The sequence below is a fragment of the Macaca fascicularis genome, chromosome 7, assembly GCF_037993035.2.
Source record: "Macaca fascicularis isolate 582-1 chromosome 7, T2T-MFA8v1.1".
Taxonomy (NCBI): Eukaryota; Metazoa; Chordata; class Mammalia; order Primates; family Cercopithecidae; genus Macaca; species Macaca fascicularis.
The window spans coordinates 127,202,831-127,220,979 of NC_088381.1; the positions used below are offsets into that span (position 1 = coordinate 127,202,831).

Below are 18,149 nucleotides of genomic sequence, written 5' to 3' on the forward strand. Positions count from 1 at the left end.
TTGGAGCTAAGGACTCTGCTGCAGTTGGCCGAATAGCCCCTGTAGGTCAGACCAAAATGGGCTCTCCAGGCAAAGCTGGCTTCATGTCCTGTGTTCCTGTCCATGAGAGCAACTAATGTATGCGTGTGGGTGGGTGTTGGGGGAGGTGCTTCTAGGTACCTCTACCTCTATATGTCACTAAGTGAACCTAGATATATTAAATGAATATCAATTAGTACATGTTTGCTCTTACAGAATTAATCACTATCAGCAAAGGTTGCAATCGCTGTACTTCAAAAAGAAGTTTGCAGAGCGTGTGGCAGAAGTGAAACCTAAAGTGGAAGGTAAAGTCAAGCTGCCTAGATTGGAAATTATGTTCGTCATTACAACACATTTAAAAGTGCAATCCAAGTGCGTATAGTAAACAAGATGCCCTTGGTGATTTTTTATTTTTATTTTTTGGCTCAAAATCTTTTAAAATTCTGAGGGATGATTACTTAAGGTCAATGCTTGATGCACTGCCCTAATATTGGGAGCTCACAGCACGCCTCCTGGTCTCCTCTACAGGGTTGGGCTTTTGACTACAAGGATGTGAGGAATTAATCTCACTGCTATTGCATTAAACCTGTAATTAGCTTCCTTACAACAGAGCCTGAGTAGATTTGTCAAAGGAAAGATTTGAGGATGTTGTGTGGTTTGATTTTTTAAATTTTTAAATGTTTGAAATGTGGGCAAGGCCACTGAAGAGCACAGCCACAGAATGCAGGCTGGAATCATGCATCAACCTAAGCTCTGATCCCTGTTATGACACCTGTAAGCTATAACATGTAACACATTTGACCAGTTTTCTGTCAGTGGAATTGATCAATACTCCTGTTACCCTGACTCACACCAGACAAGTAAGTGTTTGTGAAGAAATACTGGAGATGGGATTGCTATTCTAGATATTCCTCAGTGCTTATGACTGATGAGTCAGCCAAGAAAGGCCTGAGAAAGGATAGGATTTTGCAGCTGTCTATGGGTGTTGGTAACAACTTGAGTTGGCTATCCCTGTCCTTGTTGTTTGCTTCTGGTTTAAGCGTTTTGAAAGTACTCTGGGTAACCCAACAACTCAGTCTTACATCTTCAATATCTGTTATTAGGTATGTGAATTTAGAATGGGTATCACTGAAACGTCTTGATTTCAAACAACGAAACACTTGGTAATCATTGTGTTTTTATGTGTTTTGTTTTGAAGCAATTCGTTCTGGCTCAGAAGAGGTATTTAGGAGCAGTGCCCTCAAGCAGTTGCTGGAGGTGGTTTTGGCATTTGGAAATTATATGAATAAAGGTCAAAGAGGGAATGCATATGGTTTCAAGATATCTAGCCTAAACAAAATTGCTGACACAAAATCCAGCATCGACAAGTAAGTGTGGGATCTTCCAACACTTGGGGGAGCCAGGTGTGTAGGTCCAGGCTCAGATTTGTGCCCCTCTGGTCCTCCTCAGCCTTCATGACATTGCAGTCTTCAGTTGGAACTTCTCTTTCTCACTGCTTTCTTCCCTTCTCTGACATTAACTCTTCTCTAACCTCTCTCATTACTGCAGGCATCTCCCATATTGCTGTTGGACCAATTATCCTTCATCCATTTTTGGTCCACAGGGACATCATCTGTTCTAAGTTTTGCTGTTGTTTTTGTTTTGTCCTCCCTTTTTTAAAAATTAGTTTTTTGTAAACTTTTTATTATAGTATAATATATTAAGAAGAGGTCAGTCATCACAAATGTTGGGCTTGATGATTTTTCACAAATTAAACACACCTGTGTAACCAGCGCCCAGCTCAAGGACAGAATGTTACCAGCACTCGACATCTCCCCAATGACCCCTCTATAGAAAACTGTGTTCCACAGAAAAGAAAAAACTGATAGTTGGTGCTAGGATATGAAGCTTTTGGGGTTTTTAGGTTATGTTTTTCCTTATACAGTGGAGCTGGCAACTATATTAAAAACTTATGTATAAATGCATTTTGGCTATTAATACTCAGTTGCTCATTGCAGGTCTCATTAAAATGCTTCCTAGAAAGTGTTCAATGCTGCATTTTAGGTGAACAGATTCTCATTAAAGATGTGAAAACGTTCTTGTGTCATTAACAGGGTAGGGTCATTAGGCATATTAACTCGAGTTTCCCTGAGAGCTTTGTTTCTCTGAGGTTCTCACTGACTTCAAAGGAACTTGCACAATTGTTTCTAAGGTAAGCTTCTCCATACCCAAATTCTTTTTAGAAATATGGGCTGTTCACCCTAATTATTTCTAACTAATAGGGGCTTTTACCCTATATTTTCTATAGGGTTCATGAAGCATAGTACTCTGGCAACCCTAAATCCATCCTAGAAGAAATAAGCAATGTGTTAATTTGTTGGTTTTGCATCATGTAGAGCTAGATTAATGAAGAGCAGCTGTTGTTATAGCCCTGCCACCTTATTTTTAATGTAAACACTTGATCCTTTTCAGAGCACTTTCACATTTGATTGTCCCACTAGCCTGTGAAGTACATAAGCCAAATACTGTTGTCACCTGTTGTCAGGTAAGAAACTGACTCAGGGTCAGGTGACTCATTCAGCTTGCCTGTGGTTACAACAAGCAAGGTATTCGGGGCCTTACAGGTATTTGACACCTGTGTTGTTGGTCCATTCACAGCTCTATTAGCAACAGAAGGATCTTATCTGGAGGTTGTAGTAGGGAATAGCAGATCTTATTTGTGTCTAAAGAGCCAGCTACCTTTTTAAGGAAGGGCATTCTCTTCAACTGTACACACACAAAAGCAATCACCCACCCTCAGTACTTACCAATAACCTGGCACTTACATGATTATCTGCTTATTTACTGAGGTTACTACAGAATTTTTATAATGTACAAGCCTTTTCAAAAGAACAATCTACAACTATTTCTGATCTTTCCTTTTCCTCTTTTTTTCTGCCTTTAGTATTTGGTCCCCAAATGCAGCGCCCATGCCTTATACACCTGCATGCCTAGCAAAGTGCTTTGCCTGTAAGCAGTCACCCATGAACGTTGTTCCATTGAATCTAATCAGATAGTGTAGGTGGTGGGACAGTCAGCAGGAAGGGTACATTCACTCAGCATTGAATGCTCAGTTACTGGTAATGACCAGGGAAGAATCAAATGTGTGGCTGTTGTTGTTCCTTCCTTAAGAATTTGCATTTAGTGAAAGAGGTATTATTTGGATTGCAAACAAATATGGAAGATCGGACGTCATTTTAAACCTTTCTATAGCAAGAAAGGTGTGTATGGTTAAGGAAATTAATTGAAATGTCTCTCAATAGCAAAGCATTTCTTTTAAAAAATGAAAAAAATAGCCTCACTCTTTCTTGTGATGGTGGCTGGCATTTTGCTCGCTCCATGTGCCCCTTAGGTAAGAATCACATGGGCAGACAGGTAGGTTCCGTGAAGAGCAAAATTGGAATGAAGGCTGGGCGCACTGGCTCACACCTGTAATCCCGGAACTTTGGGAGGCCAAGCCGGAGGATCATGAGGTCAGGAGATGGAGACCCTCCTGGCTAACACGGTGAAACCTCGTCTCTACTAAAAATACAAAAAGTTATCCGGGCGTTGTGGCATGCGCTTGTAGTCCCAGCTACTCAGGAGGCTGAAGCAGGAGAATCGCTTGAACCCAGAAGGCTGAGGTTGCAGTGAGCCAAGATCGCCACCACTGCACTCCAGCCTTGGCAACAAAGCGAGACTCCATCTCAGAAAAAAAAAAAAAAAAAAATGAAATGGAAGGATGCATATGAACATATGAAAATAAGTGGCCAAAATCCTTGGCCACTGTTTTGCTTTGGTGGGCAATTGTTTTCTAATTATTGAGAGACTGAGAGTGAGAAAAATGAGGATTTATCAGATTGCATTGTCTCTATGAAAGGCAAGGGTAACCAGAAATGGTTTTCATTGTTATAGAAAAGAAAATTGTTTGAAAACTCTGATTCCTTTGGTTAAAGGTGAGTGGGAGTACTGGGGTTTAGCACTGTGAATTAGCAAACTGCCTAAATTATGGAAATGTTTTTTAAAGGAATGTATTTTTACCCTCCTAATTCTAACCTCAACAGACAAGTAGTTCTTGATCCTGGCTGCTTGATAAAATCAACAGGGAGTTTTAAAGAATGCCCATGCCTGCCTCCACCTCATTCCAATTAAATGAATCTCTGGGGTTAGCCCAGGCATCTGGAGTCCAGGTGATAGGAATGTGTAGCAGTCAGTGACAATGGGATCAGAGGAACAGTGTTGCCTAATAGATACTGTTTCCTACGTGCTTGTCTTTTCAATCCAGGTCAATCAGAGTTCAGCCCTGTCACCACCAGAGAGGGAGCTGGCACAACCAACTGTTTTAACTACTAAGAGTGATGCAGTTAGGAGTTGAAGTGTTGCTAAATTAGGAAGTGGATTCAGGGCTGTGAGGATATCACATGGTGACAGTTATGGCCCACTTCCAGGTTCAGCCCCGAGAAAGGGGGCTTTCTAACTTTCTGACCACCCTTTGGGTGAAACCTTATTAAAAAGTATCAATAGGGCCAGGTGTGGTGGCTCAAGCCTGTAATCCCAGCACTTTGGGAGGCCGAGACGGGCAGATCACGAGGTCAGGAGATCGAGACCATCCTGGCTATCACGGTGAAACCCCGTCTCTACTAAAAAAAAAAAAAAATACAAAAAAACTAGCCGGGCGAGGTGGCGGGCGCCTGTAGTCCCAGCTACTCGGGAGGCTGAGGCAGGAGAATGGTGTGAACCCGGGAGGCGGAGCTTGCAGTGAGCTGAGATCCGGCCACTGCACTCCAGCCTGGGTGACAGAGCCAGACTCCGTCTCAAAAAAAAAAAAAAAAAAAGTATCAATAGGTCAGACACGGTGGCTAACACCTGTAATCCCAGCACTTTGGGAGGCAGAGGCGGGTGTATCACCTGAGGTCAGGAGTTGGAGACCAGCCTGACCAACATGGTGAAACCCTGTCTCTACTGAAAATAACAAAAATTAGCCAGATGTGGTGGCTGGCACCTGTAATCCCAGCTACTCGGGAGGCTGAGGCAGGAGAATCACTTGAACCCAGGAGGCGGAGGTTGCAGTGAGCCCAGATTGCACCACTGCACTCCAGCCTGGGCAACAGAGACTCCGTCTCAAAAAAAAAAAAAATCAATAATTGTCATCAGTGAGTTGCTGCTCTGTACTTTAGACTCAAGAATAGCTGCCCTTTTCAGTGGAATAAACATCCCTCACTCTCCACCCCATCCCACTCCACTCCACCGCCTACTAGTTGTAAACCTGCAGGGCACACCCCATTTTAGGGTGAATCCAGTGGGAAGGTAAACTTGAGCTTATCTCCACTGGCAGTGGTTCAGATTCACTTAGATCACCCATCCCATTACCCAGATTTTGAAAGATGCTCATTATGGGCCCAAAATGTAATTCTTATCCTCTTTTTAGAAACTGTGTGCTGCTTTTTGACATCTATCTATGTAATCCCCATGGAGGCTCTCCCATTATTCCCATCTCTTGAGAATCCCTGCCTTACATGAACCTCCAAATTTTAACATTAATGCAGGTAATATAGCATTATTGTAGGTTCTACCATTTGAGCATATAAATCATATGTAGATATTAACTCTTCATATATTTATGTACTTTAAATGAAAATAATTTAAATGTTTTATACTCTTCTTCAATTGTAGAAACATTACCCTTTTGCACTATCTCATCACTATTGTGGAAAATAAGTACCCCAGTGTTCTCAATCTAAATGAAGAATTGCAGGATATTCCTCAAGCTGCGAAAGTAAAGTAAGTACTTACAGTGAATGTTAGTTTCTTAAATCACTTGGACTGTGTGTTAGCCATTGAGGTAGTTAGCACTGCATGAAGTCAGTCTTTCTATTTGTTTTCCCCTGAACATTGTATGAAATAAAGTTTGAATCTCATCCAAATCACTCAAATGTGTTACAAAGTTTTGAATATATGTTTGTTCTAGCTTCTTTGGAATACTGCATGAAATTTTTAACTTTCATACTTTTAAAGGGCAGGTGTTTTAAACACAGGTAAGAGCACCCTTAGTTAAATAAAGATGCATGACTAAGCAAATAGAAGACCTAAGTGTCAGGGCGTTGCTAATAATTTTCACATGTGCACACATACTCCCAGAAACCAAGGCGGCTCTTTAATGGGAAGCAGTCTTTATGCAAATGAAGCTAAAAATAAAATGGAAAGTTGCCAAATTTTTATCACAAACTTCACACCACGTTTCAGAGACTGAGAAGCAGGCAATTTTCCTTGCTGTTTTTCCCTCCCTCTTTTGGCTCTTTTTTTAAAACATAAACTGCATCTTTTTGCAGTGAATTTGAAAAGTATAATGAGCAGGCTCATTTTTTCCCTCTGTTCATGGAATCTGGTGGAAATATACTATATAAGGCATGAAATTAACTGAAGTACTGGTGAGTTTCTTTATATGTTGTAAATTATCTGGGAGAATTCAGTTTCAAGCTCTGATGTTTAAAAGCCATGAAATACAAACTGTTATGTATGGGAGAAGCCCAAGAACCTTTCTCTATTTAAAAAAAAAAAAAAAAAAAAAGATGAAAATAAAAACTAGTTAATACAACTTTAAGAAAAATCATTGTTGATTACAACTTAAGCCATTACCTTGTAATATTTATATTATTGGGGCCTTAGTGAAAAGCAGAACACTGATTATACAGACTACAATGTGAACATGATTGCAGATGAACTTATTTTTGTTTTATTTTCAAAGGGAGCCAAGTATGGCAAGGGATTTATTTCTACATGGAGTAATTTGCTGAAGTGAGATTTTTTTGAGTTTGAAACATAAAATATTCTTGTACAGATGGAAGATATTTCTATTCTGCTATTTTTGACCTATAAAATATACCTGCTGGCTACAGAAAACAAGAAACATAATTTTATACCTACATTTCATGAGTTTAAAATACTGTTGTCTTTCTTTGAGATCTGAGCATGGAAGGGAATTTTAAGCATTTAAATTAAACTAGTATGGACTTCCAAGCGTGAAATATTTAAACCCATCTTATATTTAATATGTGTAAGTCACTTGTTGATTGCTAAAACATTGCTATTTACAACAGCATGACTGAGCTGGACAAAGAAATAAGTACCTTGAGAAGTGGCTTGAAAGCAGTAGAGACAGTGAGTATTTGTTTTTTATTCTAATTCCCAGTTTCTTCACTATCTCTCGTGCTGGTGGTTTCCAGGAGATGAGTTGCTGGTTGTCTTGGCATGTGGTATACCCGGAATAAACATTTATTGATTAAAAAATAAGAACCACCACCACAAGAAGCAAAGGCAGGTTATGTTCAGCCTGGCAACTTGATTGCAGGCAGCAGGGGTCGTGGGTGAGTCACTGCAGGAGGAACTGAAAACTGGACCTAGCGTGCCACCAATTTATCGGTGAGGCAGGATTCATCAGGATGAGTGGGTTGGGCTAGATGATCTTCAGGGACCCTCTCAGTTTCCAAGTGCTGCTAATATATGGTGTTCACTTTTGGTAGAGCAATAGAACTTCTCTGTTGTTTTTGTCTTGGTCCTTTGGGGAGTATTTACTAAGCAGACACTGTAGTACATGCTCTAGCCGAGGGTCACGATGACTCAGAATCCTTGTCCTCCAGGTGTTGCAATAATCTGAGCAGCCACTTCCCTCAGCCTGGCCGTGTCCAGATAGCAGAGTGATTACAGAGGTGCCTTAAGGAAGGCAGCGGGTTGAGGGTACTTTGGAGACATGTGGAACAATTGGCCCCTATTAGAGGAAACTTCTCTTTTGGAAAAGAAGTTGAGCTGTGGCTTCGGAGGGTGGGGTAAACTTAGGTGCATAGAGGGAGGTTATCCCAGGCATACAAGACAACCTGGGCCCAGGCCTTTGAGGAAGGAAAACCGGTCAGGCTGGCAGACTGGAGCTGGTAGGATGAAATGTGCCTTTTGGCACAGTGCCCTGTGGGTACTGTGCAGATGTAGCTGCCAGCGAGAGAGGGGGCAAGGATGAGAACAGGCTGGCAGAGCAGCGTCCCTGTGACCGTGCTCGGAGCAGACATAGCTCGGCCCTGCTCTGGGTGAAGGAGATGGACATGCAGGCAGCTTGGACAGGTGCCTCTCATAAGTATCTCAGATCATTTATCGGTAATGCTGTGAGAACTCTCCCTTCTTTTCTTTTTTTAATCATAAAACTGCCATAGAAAGTAGTTGAACTAATTAAAGACATATCTCTAATAAAAATTAAAGTCACAATGTCTAATTTTTTGTTTTCAATAAATTAAGGAACATGTGAGGTTTTTTTTCCTTTTTTTTTTTTTTTTTAAATGTAGGGAGTCGGGGGCAGTATTAAAAAAAAATAAACTGATTGAACTTTTTCTCCCAGCCCCAGAGGGTCCATGGTCATTATGATGACCCTGAAGCCTGGCTCTGACCCCTGCTTCAGAGCCAGGTCAGAGCAAGGCCTGGGGTGGGGGCTTCTGGGGAAATTTTGTGTTGCTGCTTTATTAAAGGATAGTTTTGCTGAAATCACTCTACCCCTTGGGTCATATACACTGTATCACACTTTTTATAGGAAAGGGGATATAGAAGCCTCCCCTACCCCTGGAGGTGGGTGTGGTATTGTAAGAAAATAGCAGGGGGCAGAGCTTGGCCTGGCCAAATAGATATGTCTTCTAATTGTGCTTTACACAAATTAATTATATTGTTTGAAGGTATCAGAGATGAATATTTATGAAATTATACATTAATGAAACACTTTCAAATGCCTTTCCTGTCCCCACACTGAACACAGATACACTTACTTTCCAGGCTAAAGTGCTAGAATTATGGCAATTTCTTCCAATCAGCGCCAGCTCCCTAATTGATGAGTTTTCACTTCTGTTATTTCATTTGAGTCTAGTGATGATGTGGATATTGCCCCCTTAAAAAAAAAAAATCAATAAACTGCGGCCCAGAGCAACATGCCATGGTTAAGAACCAAATCAGTGGTAGAGCTGAGTCAGAACCCATAAACTGTGACAACTACACTCCTGCTTGTGAAGATCTCTGCCAATGCAAGAAAATAAGGGAGCATCCAGTTTAAGTCAATTGGTGTACAACATAGTTATTACCAAGACTCTGGAGTCAGGCAGGCCTGAGTTCAAATTGGCTCTGTCACTGGTCAGCACTACTTCAGGGCAAGTAATATATCCCTTCAAACCTTAATGTATGTGTCTGTATAATGGGACTAGTGATCCCTCACTTATAGGGATGTTGTGAACTTTAAATAAGAATGTGCATCTGGCAATTAACTAATAACATTAGATTTGGATCATCTGTGTTCATTGCTGTGGTAATGGGGAGTATGGATAATTAACAAGAGACTAATTCCCCTACAAGCCTGTTCACAAAAACCAATATGGTATGGACAAGAGAAAAATGGTAGAAGATTATGGTGCCAAATGCTACAGCCAAAATTCGACTGACCTATATCCCACAGTTTAAGAAGTAAATAGACTTGGCTGAGAGGGAAAGAAGAAAAAAGTCAAGACACCAGAATTCTAAGCATGGAATATTGACAAGCAGAGTCTCTTGTTTTCACTCACAAGCCCTTAGAGTTCAGTTTGCCCCCACTATTTGTTTAACTTCTATTAATTTTATCCAAATGCAAATCTGCTTGCTTTCTAAAGTCTGAAAGAGTAATAGATCAAGTACTTAGATTGTTGGTAAATTGCTATTTGCAAATATGCGTGTGCACATGGGCATGGCTCTGGCATGGTGGGAGGAGGGGCAGGGGCACTAGAGTATAACAAAAAGTTTTAGAACAAGTTTTGATGTGTTTGCCATTCTCATTTATTAAATTTAAGGCATGTGAAATATGAGACAAGGTGTGTCTCATGTCTGTATTTGAAGCCTGCATTGACATTATTCATTTCCTGTGTTTAAGGAGCTGGAATATCAGAAGTCTCAGCCCCCACAGCCTGGAGATAAGTTTGTGTCTGTTGTCAGCCAGTTCATCACAGTAGCTAGCTTCAGCTTCTCTGATGTTGAAGATCTTCTAGCAGAAGCTAAAGACCTGGTAAGTTTCCCCCTTGTGCACTGACTGTTGTTTGAGTGGACTGGGCTTCATTGTGATACTTTCAGTTATTATTCTGTACGGGAAATAGCAGGAGTGAGATCCAAACTTCATGGTGCAGGAAATAAAGTAGTAGATAATTACTTTCCAGATTCCATTGTTTTGTATGACATAGGTGTGTTTTCATTTCCAAGACTGTGATTAATCTGAACACACCATTTTTGTCTGACTGGCCTATGTTGCAAGACCTTGAAGGCTTTGAATGGTATGAGACCAGCAAATACTTTGACAGTTTTCTCTTGGTTGAAATTGGCTTGAAGTACTTATCTCTGGGAGCCAGAAAAGAGTAGATGATGAAAACCAGGGGTAGAATCAAATGTGCAATTCGATGTTACTAAAGCCATGTGCCTAATTATGTAATATGCTCATCTGAGATACAGCCTTGGAGGACAGGATGCTACCTGTATAAATCTCCAGCAGAACTTGCTAAAAGAGATACATTTTAATTCACAGTCTCATTGCAAGAGTTATTTTTTTTTTTTAGTAAGACATTTATTTTTATGATTTCTGCTATTTCACTTTTTGTGTTCCCTTAGAAGAGAAATTTTTGTTGGTTGATAACCACGACCTTTAGCTCCTCAGCTTCACCTCACTCCTCTCTATCTCAGGTTGTTTCCTCTTCCAAAATGCATTCACATTCATATACAAGATATGTACAGAGTCTCTCATTTTCTCTCCTCATTCTTTATAAAGTATATTAACATCCTTCCCGCCCTCCCCCACGATTGGTTCTTTTACTCTACCCATCTCTCAGTTGCCACAACACTCTTGCTTTTACTTGAGTCTTGTGTTTCAAAACTTCGGTAAATGGATGTTATTTTTCTCTGGTTACCTGTTTGGTTGTAGATATGGATGATTGTTTATGTAAATGTACACACATACCAATTAAAGTACAGAAGTAGGCTGTTCACATGCGTTAGCTAATCTCAACATTAAACCTCCTCTCTAACCTTATTAAATAAATGACAATATATGTTCAAATGGCTGCTGTCAGAGGTCCAACCTCTGATATCTCACAGTGGAAATCAGTCAACTGATGTCAGCAACCACCATTCAGACCTCCACTGTGGAAGCCCCCATCCATGTTTTATGTATGCCTCACCACTTTAGAGTTTGTGCTTCATAAAGGAAGAGATTCCCCCTGTCCTGATATCCCACCTGAGCAATATAGCACCTACTTCATCAAGGGGCTCAAACATTTTTGTGTGTGAACTGGCTGTTGTCAGCTTGTTCATCACAGTAGCCAGCGTCAAGCTTCTCTGATGTTGAAGATCGTCTAGCAGAACATAAAGACCTGGTAAATTTCCCCCTCGCACACTGACTGGGGTGTGTGTGTGTGCATAGGGGGTGGAACTTTAATCTGGGCCTGGTTTTCTTTAGATTTCTAAGATTTCAATATACATGACATCATGATCACTAGAATTCCTTGATAAAAAGATCACTCGGGATGGCCTAAAGTACGTGAACTTGAATGTTTTAGAAATCCGGTTGTAGACTGTCTATTGCTATTTTGTTCATACCAGAACTTTTATAAATTAGCATATAAAACCATGGAGCAAGCTAGAGCACTATATATGGTGTCTGAAGAATGTTATGTTTTTGCCCGAAGAACTCTTTTCTAATAGAGTATTTCCAAATAAGTAAAACATTGAAAACTCCTCAGTGAAGACAGAAATGGTAAAAAGGACACTTTTATTACAAATTTAAAGATACAGTAATTATAAAATATATATAAATATAAGCCAAAACTTGTTTTATTTAAAAATAAATGTTGAAAATATTTTAGGTAGATAGTATCACTGAAGTATCAGAAGAACCTAACAGTGTAACAAAGACAAAGCAATAAAAATAAAACCAATTATAAACTGTTTGGGGGCACTGCATAAACACAGCGTGGTCTAAATATGAAGAAAACTTAAAATCTGGAAAATGTTAAGTAGTTGATTGGTCATGGGGAAAAATGTATTTGACTTTGAAGCTAGGAACACTATCCTTAGTAGCTTAGGAGTAATAGCATTAGATCCTTACAGAAGGAAGTATAATTTTAACAAACAATTTGACATTGAATATTATTTGGGTAGTTGTAATGCTAAGACTATTGAAATACATACTGCCTTGAGTTATGAAGATAACCTCTGGAAGAACTAAAACAAGACTGGATATACTATTGTTACTGTATACATATATTTTTATCTAACTTCATAAATTTCTTCCTTGGTATGTTGCATTTTGGCCATTTGAAAAGATTGACACTGGGGCATGTTGCATGTACCCATAGTCCCAGCTACTCAGGAGGCTGTGGCAGGAGGATCACTTGTGCCTAGGAGTTTGAGTCCAGCCTGGGCAATGTAACATTGCAATACCCCATATCTTTTTTTAAAAAACTTTTTAAAAAAAGATTGGCATTGAAAGGGGTTCTAAAACAAAGAATTTGGAATAAAATTGTATTCTCAGTCATACACTGGGTTGCATTAAAGATTCCATACTCAGTTACTGTTTTCTCATTGAGACCCTGAAAATATCCCAACAATAGCAGCATTATTTATGATTGGGAAAAGCAGCTAAGAGGCACTGGCTCCCATTTGCTTTCTATGTTGACCATATGGCACTAGTAAATGATTTTAAACTACTTCAAAGAAAAGTTAAAAGTACAAGTTTCCCTCCCCCTGCCGAGTTTGCTGTTAGTTTTATGTCTGGGGTGCTGTGCTCTACAATATTTTGTTTTTACTACTGTTTAGTTAATAAAAAGTCATAGGAGGTCATCATACATGTTAAGCTCAACTGAGGTAGACAGGAATAAATGGTTTCAAAAGCTAAGGAGTATTAAAATTTTTACTTAGAAATGATTAATAGACATGTTCAGCAGCTGAAGATAAATATAGGCTCGCTAGAATCCATCAGTTATGTTTGACTTAGCCGGGTGCAGTGGCACATGCCTATAGTCCCAGCTACTTGTGAGGCTTAAGGGGAAAGATTGCCCAGGAGTTTGAGGCTGTAGTTTGCTGTGATCATACCTTTGAATAGCCACTAAACTCCAGCCTGGGTAATATGTAAGACTCCATAAATTTGGGGGGGGGGAAAAAAAAACCAATAACATATGCATTCCAGCCTGGGCAACATGTAAGACCCCATCTCTTAAAAACAAAAACAAAACAAGAAAAACTGCCAGGTATGGTGGCTCACGCCTGTAATCCCAGCACTTTGGGAGGCCAAGGTGGGTGGATCACCTGAGGTTAGGAGTTTGAGACCAGCCTGGCCAACATGGTAAAACCCCTACTCTACTAAAACTACAAAAATTAGCTAAGCATGGTGGTATGTGCCTGTAATCCCAGCTACTTGGGAGGTTGAGGCTGGAGAATCACTTGAACCCGAGAGGCAGAGGTTGCAGTGAGCTGGGATCATGCCACTGCACTCCAGCCTGGGTGATGGCGAAACACCATCTCCAAAAAAAATTAATAAATAAAAATAAATGAGCAAACAAAACTTATGCTTGACTCAATCTGGGCTTTAGTCTTTCTAAAGTTATTTGTATTTGATTATGGAATTCTCATGAAACATTGACTTCTTAAAACCCTCTTTTTTCTAGTTCACTAAAGCAGTGAAGCACTTTGGGGAAGAGGCTGGCAAAATACAACCAGATGAGTTCTTTGGCATTTTTGATCAGTTTCTTCAAGCTGTTTCAGAAGCCAAGCAAGAAAATGAAAATATGAGAAAGAAAAAGGAGGAAGAAGAACGTCGAGCTCGCATGGAAGCTCAGGTGAGAGGATGATTAATTGACCAATTCCACCTCCTAGAAGTCCTATGGCTGCAGCCCAGTCAAAAGTATTTAGAGAGCACTCTGACCTGCTGGCAGGAAGGAAGGCTTCAGTGTACTCTCTAGAATTCTGTGGGATTTTAAATTGGTGTTGTTTCTCTTGGGCTATTTAACAGTGTATTTCAAAGCCTTAAAAAAAATATATCTATCCACATCCTTTGCTCTGGAATTCCAATTTTTGGCATTTATTTTAAAGAAATAATCATAAATTTACACAAAAAAGGGCAGCATTCTTTATAATAGCCCCAAGCTAAAGACAACCTAAATGTTTACCAATAGGGCTTGAGTTCTAAATGATGTAACGACTATATAATGGTATATTTACGCAGTCCTTAAAAGACATGTATTTAAAGAGTAATGATACAGAAAAGTTTACAAAGTGATTTCTACATGAAATCTTTTTCTGTTTTGTTTCTTAAGATGTTAATACATATAGAAAATAATAGTGGTGAGATAAACCTCTAAAAAGTTCACAGTAGTAGAATTAAAGATGCTTCCCCCACCTTCCTTTTATCTGAATTATCCAAATTGTCTACAATGTGCATGTATTAGTTGGCTTTTAATAACAGTAACTGTTGTGTATCAGGTTTCAGGCTTCCACAGTAGATGCAAGCTAAGCCTTTGATATAAGGAAAATGGCCTGATGACCATTTGCTTTAGTTATTTGGGGTCTATGTAATAGTGATACCTTTTTTTTTTTTTTCGTTAGCAAAAACACAAATTGCCTCAATTGCTCTTATTTTAACTAGAATATCATGCAGTTTACCTAGAATCTAGGTGGTGAGGGTCTAACCACAAGACAGTGGTTATTTTTTGTTGTTGTCCATTGCTTCCACAATGGAGACTCCATGTTCCAATTACCCTTTCTTGTGATATCCAAAGGGGTTATAGGATGAGCACAGCTTGGTGTCTGGAGCATTACCATATTTCACAGAATTCATCTCTACTGAAAACAAAATGCAACATTTTGACATGTTTCTAAGAGGTTATTTCTTTCTATTTGCAGCTCAAAGAACAACGTGAAAGGGAACGTAAAATGAGAAAAGCTAAAGAGAATAGTGAAGAAAGCGGAGAGTTTGATGACCTTGTTTCAGCTTTACGCTCAGGAGAAGTGTTTGACAAAGACCTTTCTAAATTGAAACGGAATCGCAAACGCATTACCAACCAGATGACTGACAGCAGCAGAGAGAGACCAATCACAAAACTTAATTTCTAATCTTCCATGAATACTTTATTTTAGAAAGCTCATTAGCGGCCCTCTAAAGTGACTAGAACGTTTCATTACACTGCCTTGCAATCCAAACAGTGGCAATTTTTTCCTTCATCTGTGAGTGAATGTGTGAATGTGTGTGTATGTAAATGTATGTGTGTATATATTAAAAAATGTATATAGATGTCTGAGTGTTGTCTGGAGACCTCTACGTATGGTTAAAAAGATTTATGTTAATGTATGTGCTCCGAAACCCTTCGTGTATGCATTCACCTTGAGTGTGGCTCATTTTCTTTCCCCGAACGCCATGACTGTTCAGAAGCACAATACTATCTCCTGAAAGAGATGACAGAGACATTCCCTAGATTCAAAGACAAAACAGGAGAAAAAAAAAAAAAAAACTTTGCAAAATATTGTATTGTTTCCAAGCTTGATATCCTTTGAAATTATTTTCATTGATGGAACTGGAGTTGGAAAAATACAGATTTAAAATGGTTTTCGATAGCTGACATTGTGATGTAGATGCATCAGTGATAGGACCAGCTTCGGATTTCTGACATCGGTGTGAGGATACAGTCTGTAAATGTTTATTGAGAACATCTTGCACACAATTTGAATTATGTAGAATGTCAGTCAGAATTTTTTGTATATTTAAAAGTTGGACATCAGTTTTTCCCCTAATTTCATCAAGTTATCTCTGCCAAGTGCTCTTGATAATTTCTTCAGATTTTTGGAAAAAAACACTATCTAAATGCAATCCATGCTTTTTTTAAAGAACAACATTGCCAGAGTATGCTTGTTCTAACACTATAGATATATAAACCTTAAAAATAAAATATCTCACCCAAGACTTAAAGGAAGAATTCTCTGAAGGGATAAAGATTACTAAAAAAAAAAAATTTAATGGGGTGCCTTTTTGTTAGTTTCTATCTTCTGTTTTGTAGGACAAGCTGCATTTTCTGTAAATATAGGTCTGGACTAAAGGACACATAAAGAATGCACAAAATGTCAACATCAGCAGAGATGCCCAGATCTATTTATCTCTAAGTATATTTGAAGTGATTGCTGTTTATATGTTGTCATTTTAAAATTGTGTGTCAGTAAAGCTACCTGTAAAATTTCAGTCCAAAAAAATAAAGCTCTCAGGGAGACATGAATAAAAACAATGAACATTAGAAAATAAAATATAGATGCTTACCATTAACCTACCAACTCTTAATATCCTTAAATTATGTGATATATAAAGAGGACTGTTACTTTTTTTTTTTTTTTGCTTTGCTTTATTTATTTGTAGTCGGGGATGAGGGCTAACGTTTTCTCTTTTCTTTCTATCGATCCTGTTGTGGTTGAGTTTCCTGTGGAGAGAGTAGTTTGTCCTGTTGCACTAGAACATTATTTACTCACTAAATTGAGTTTTTCATCAATTAACAAATATTTATTAAGTTCCTACTATGTACCAGGCATAGTAAGGCTACAATGGTAAGCAAGACAGAGTCCCTGCCCCCAAAGGCTTAAATTCTAATGGGGATATTAAGGGATGAATAGAATACCAATGTGTGCACTGTACAGGAATCATACTATTTTAAAATAATTTGTATAAACTATAACACTTAGCACAGATGGCAAGGTATCTGCGCTATGTGAAAGCTGTGAAATAGTGCTCTAAGAGTTGTCAAGAGCTGTGGTTTTACATCTTTTCCTCATTGCAAATTTAGTGACTTTCTACACATCAAATGGAAATAAATGACTAGCAAATAAAACAGTCATAAATACAGAGCAGAGGTTGCACTCCCCCAGTCCCGAGTTAACCCAGGTCTGCAATAACACCGTGTTGAAGGTGCAGATAGAGACTTGACTCAGAAAGGCTTGGAGATGAAGATTGGAATATAACGATGATTTTGTCTGTTCCTTAACTAAAGTGCCTCTATGTATATTCTTTTCTATTTGTAGCAGGAGAAATTTGGTCTGGCTCAATTTTGGAACTGTATTTTGAAAATGGCTTTGTCTTACAGTTTAAGGAATAGACAGGTGGGGGGAAAGTCACATAAAGGAGCAAGTTTGTGTAGCATGTCCCTCTTGCCCCTTTTAATCATCCTCCTTTGATATGGCCATCCTGGTGGGCCTCCTTTGCCATTTCCATTTTTGGTTTCTTTCCCCAAAAACTGTGTGCAGGTAATTCCATGTGCCATTGTTGAAAAGAAAAACAAAAAAAAAAAAAACTACTTTCTACTTTTTAGATTGGTGCTGGTGTAAGTAGCCACTTTTCTCTCTTGGGTGTGTATTTTGAAATTTTTGTTTGTTTTTTTAAATTAATGCCAAAAAGAAAATGCATAATTTGTGAACTTAATTATATGTCTTGTATCTTATTAGCTCAGTAGTTGGAACCACTTAGTCTTTAGGTGCAAGACTGTCGTTAGATAGTACTGAGAAAAAAAAATGTATGTGTTATGAGACTGTACATTTTTTTAAAATAGCAATATGCAATAAAGAGATGAATTCATTGGGTGTACATATGTCTTTCTATGAATTATTAAAACAGCGTCATCAAACTTCTTCGCAGTTTCCACCACTGAATTTCAATTTTGCAAACTGTTCACTGAATCAAATATATACGTGTTTTTAAACTTGTACTTACTGGACCTAGAAGAATATAGTTTTCTATTATGGCAGCATTCAGTATGTTCAGGTTATCATATGCCACCTCTTTCTACACTTGGTTTATGTATGAGTTACACAATTTCTTGTTATAACTCATGTATAGTAGGGCTACTGGTGAAATTACTCAACTGGAGTAGAGAAAATAATCTCTGGTCTCTAGAATCAAAAGCTTTTCTGTTTTGAGACTTTTTTTCTTATTAAAATTTAATTTGATATGGGTCAGTTTGGGAAATGGCACCCATACAGATCAAGAAATTTGTTTTATCAGTATCCTCTGAAAGTCGAAGCTTTCCCTTTGTCCTACATCACATTTGCTGCCTCGCCACCCTTAACTCAATTTA

The 18,149-nt window shown here is 38.8% G+C and overlaps 1 protein-coding gene across 6 annotated transcripts in view; it reads left to right on the forward strand.

Moving 5' to 3' along the window:
- DAAM1 (dishevelled associated activator of morphogenesis 1) overlaps positions 1-17,659 on the forward strand; it is a 180,174-nt gene extending 162,515 nt beyond the window's left edge. For all 6 annotated transcript variants that reach the window (XM_005561382.4, XM_073997469.1, XM_005561381.4 and 3 more), the window contains 7 exons: positions 235-323; positions 1,217-1,385; positions 5,689-5,796; positions 7,113-7,173; positions 9,938-10,069; positions 13,713-13,883; positions 14,947-17,659. In XM_005561382.4, coding sequence (XP_005561439.1) covers positions 235-323; positions 1,217-1,385; positions 5,689-5,796; positions 7,113-7,173; positions 9,938-10,069; positions 13,713-13,883; positions 14,947-15,156 — 940 coding nt within the window. In that variant the 3' untranslated portion in view covers positions 15,157-17,659. The remainder of the gene's footprint in view (positions 1-234; positions 324-1,216; positions 1,386-5,688; positions 5,797-7,112; positions 7,174-9,937; positions 10,070-13,712; positions 13,884-14,946) is intronic.
- The last annotated feature ends 490 nt before the right edge of the window (positions 17,660-18,149 follow it).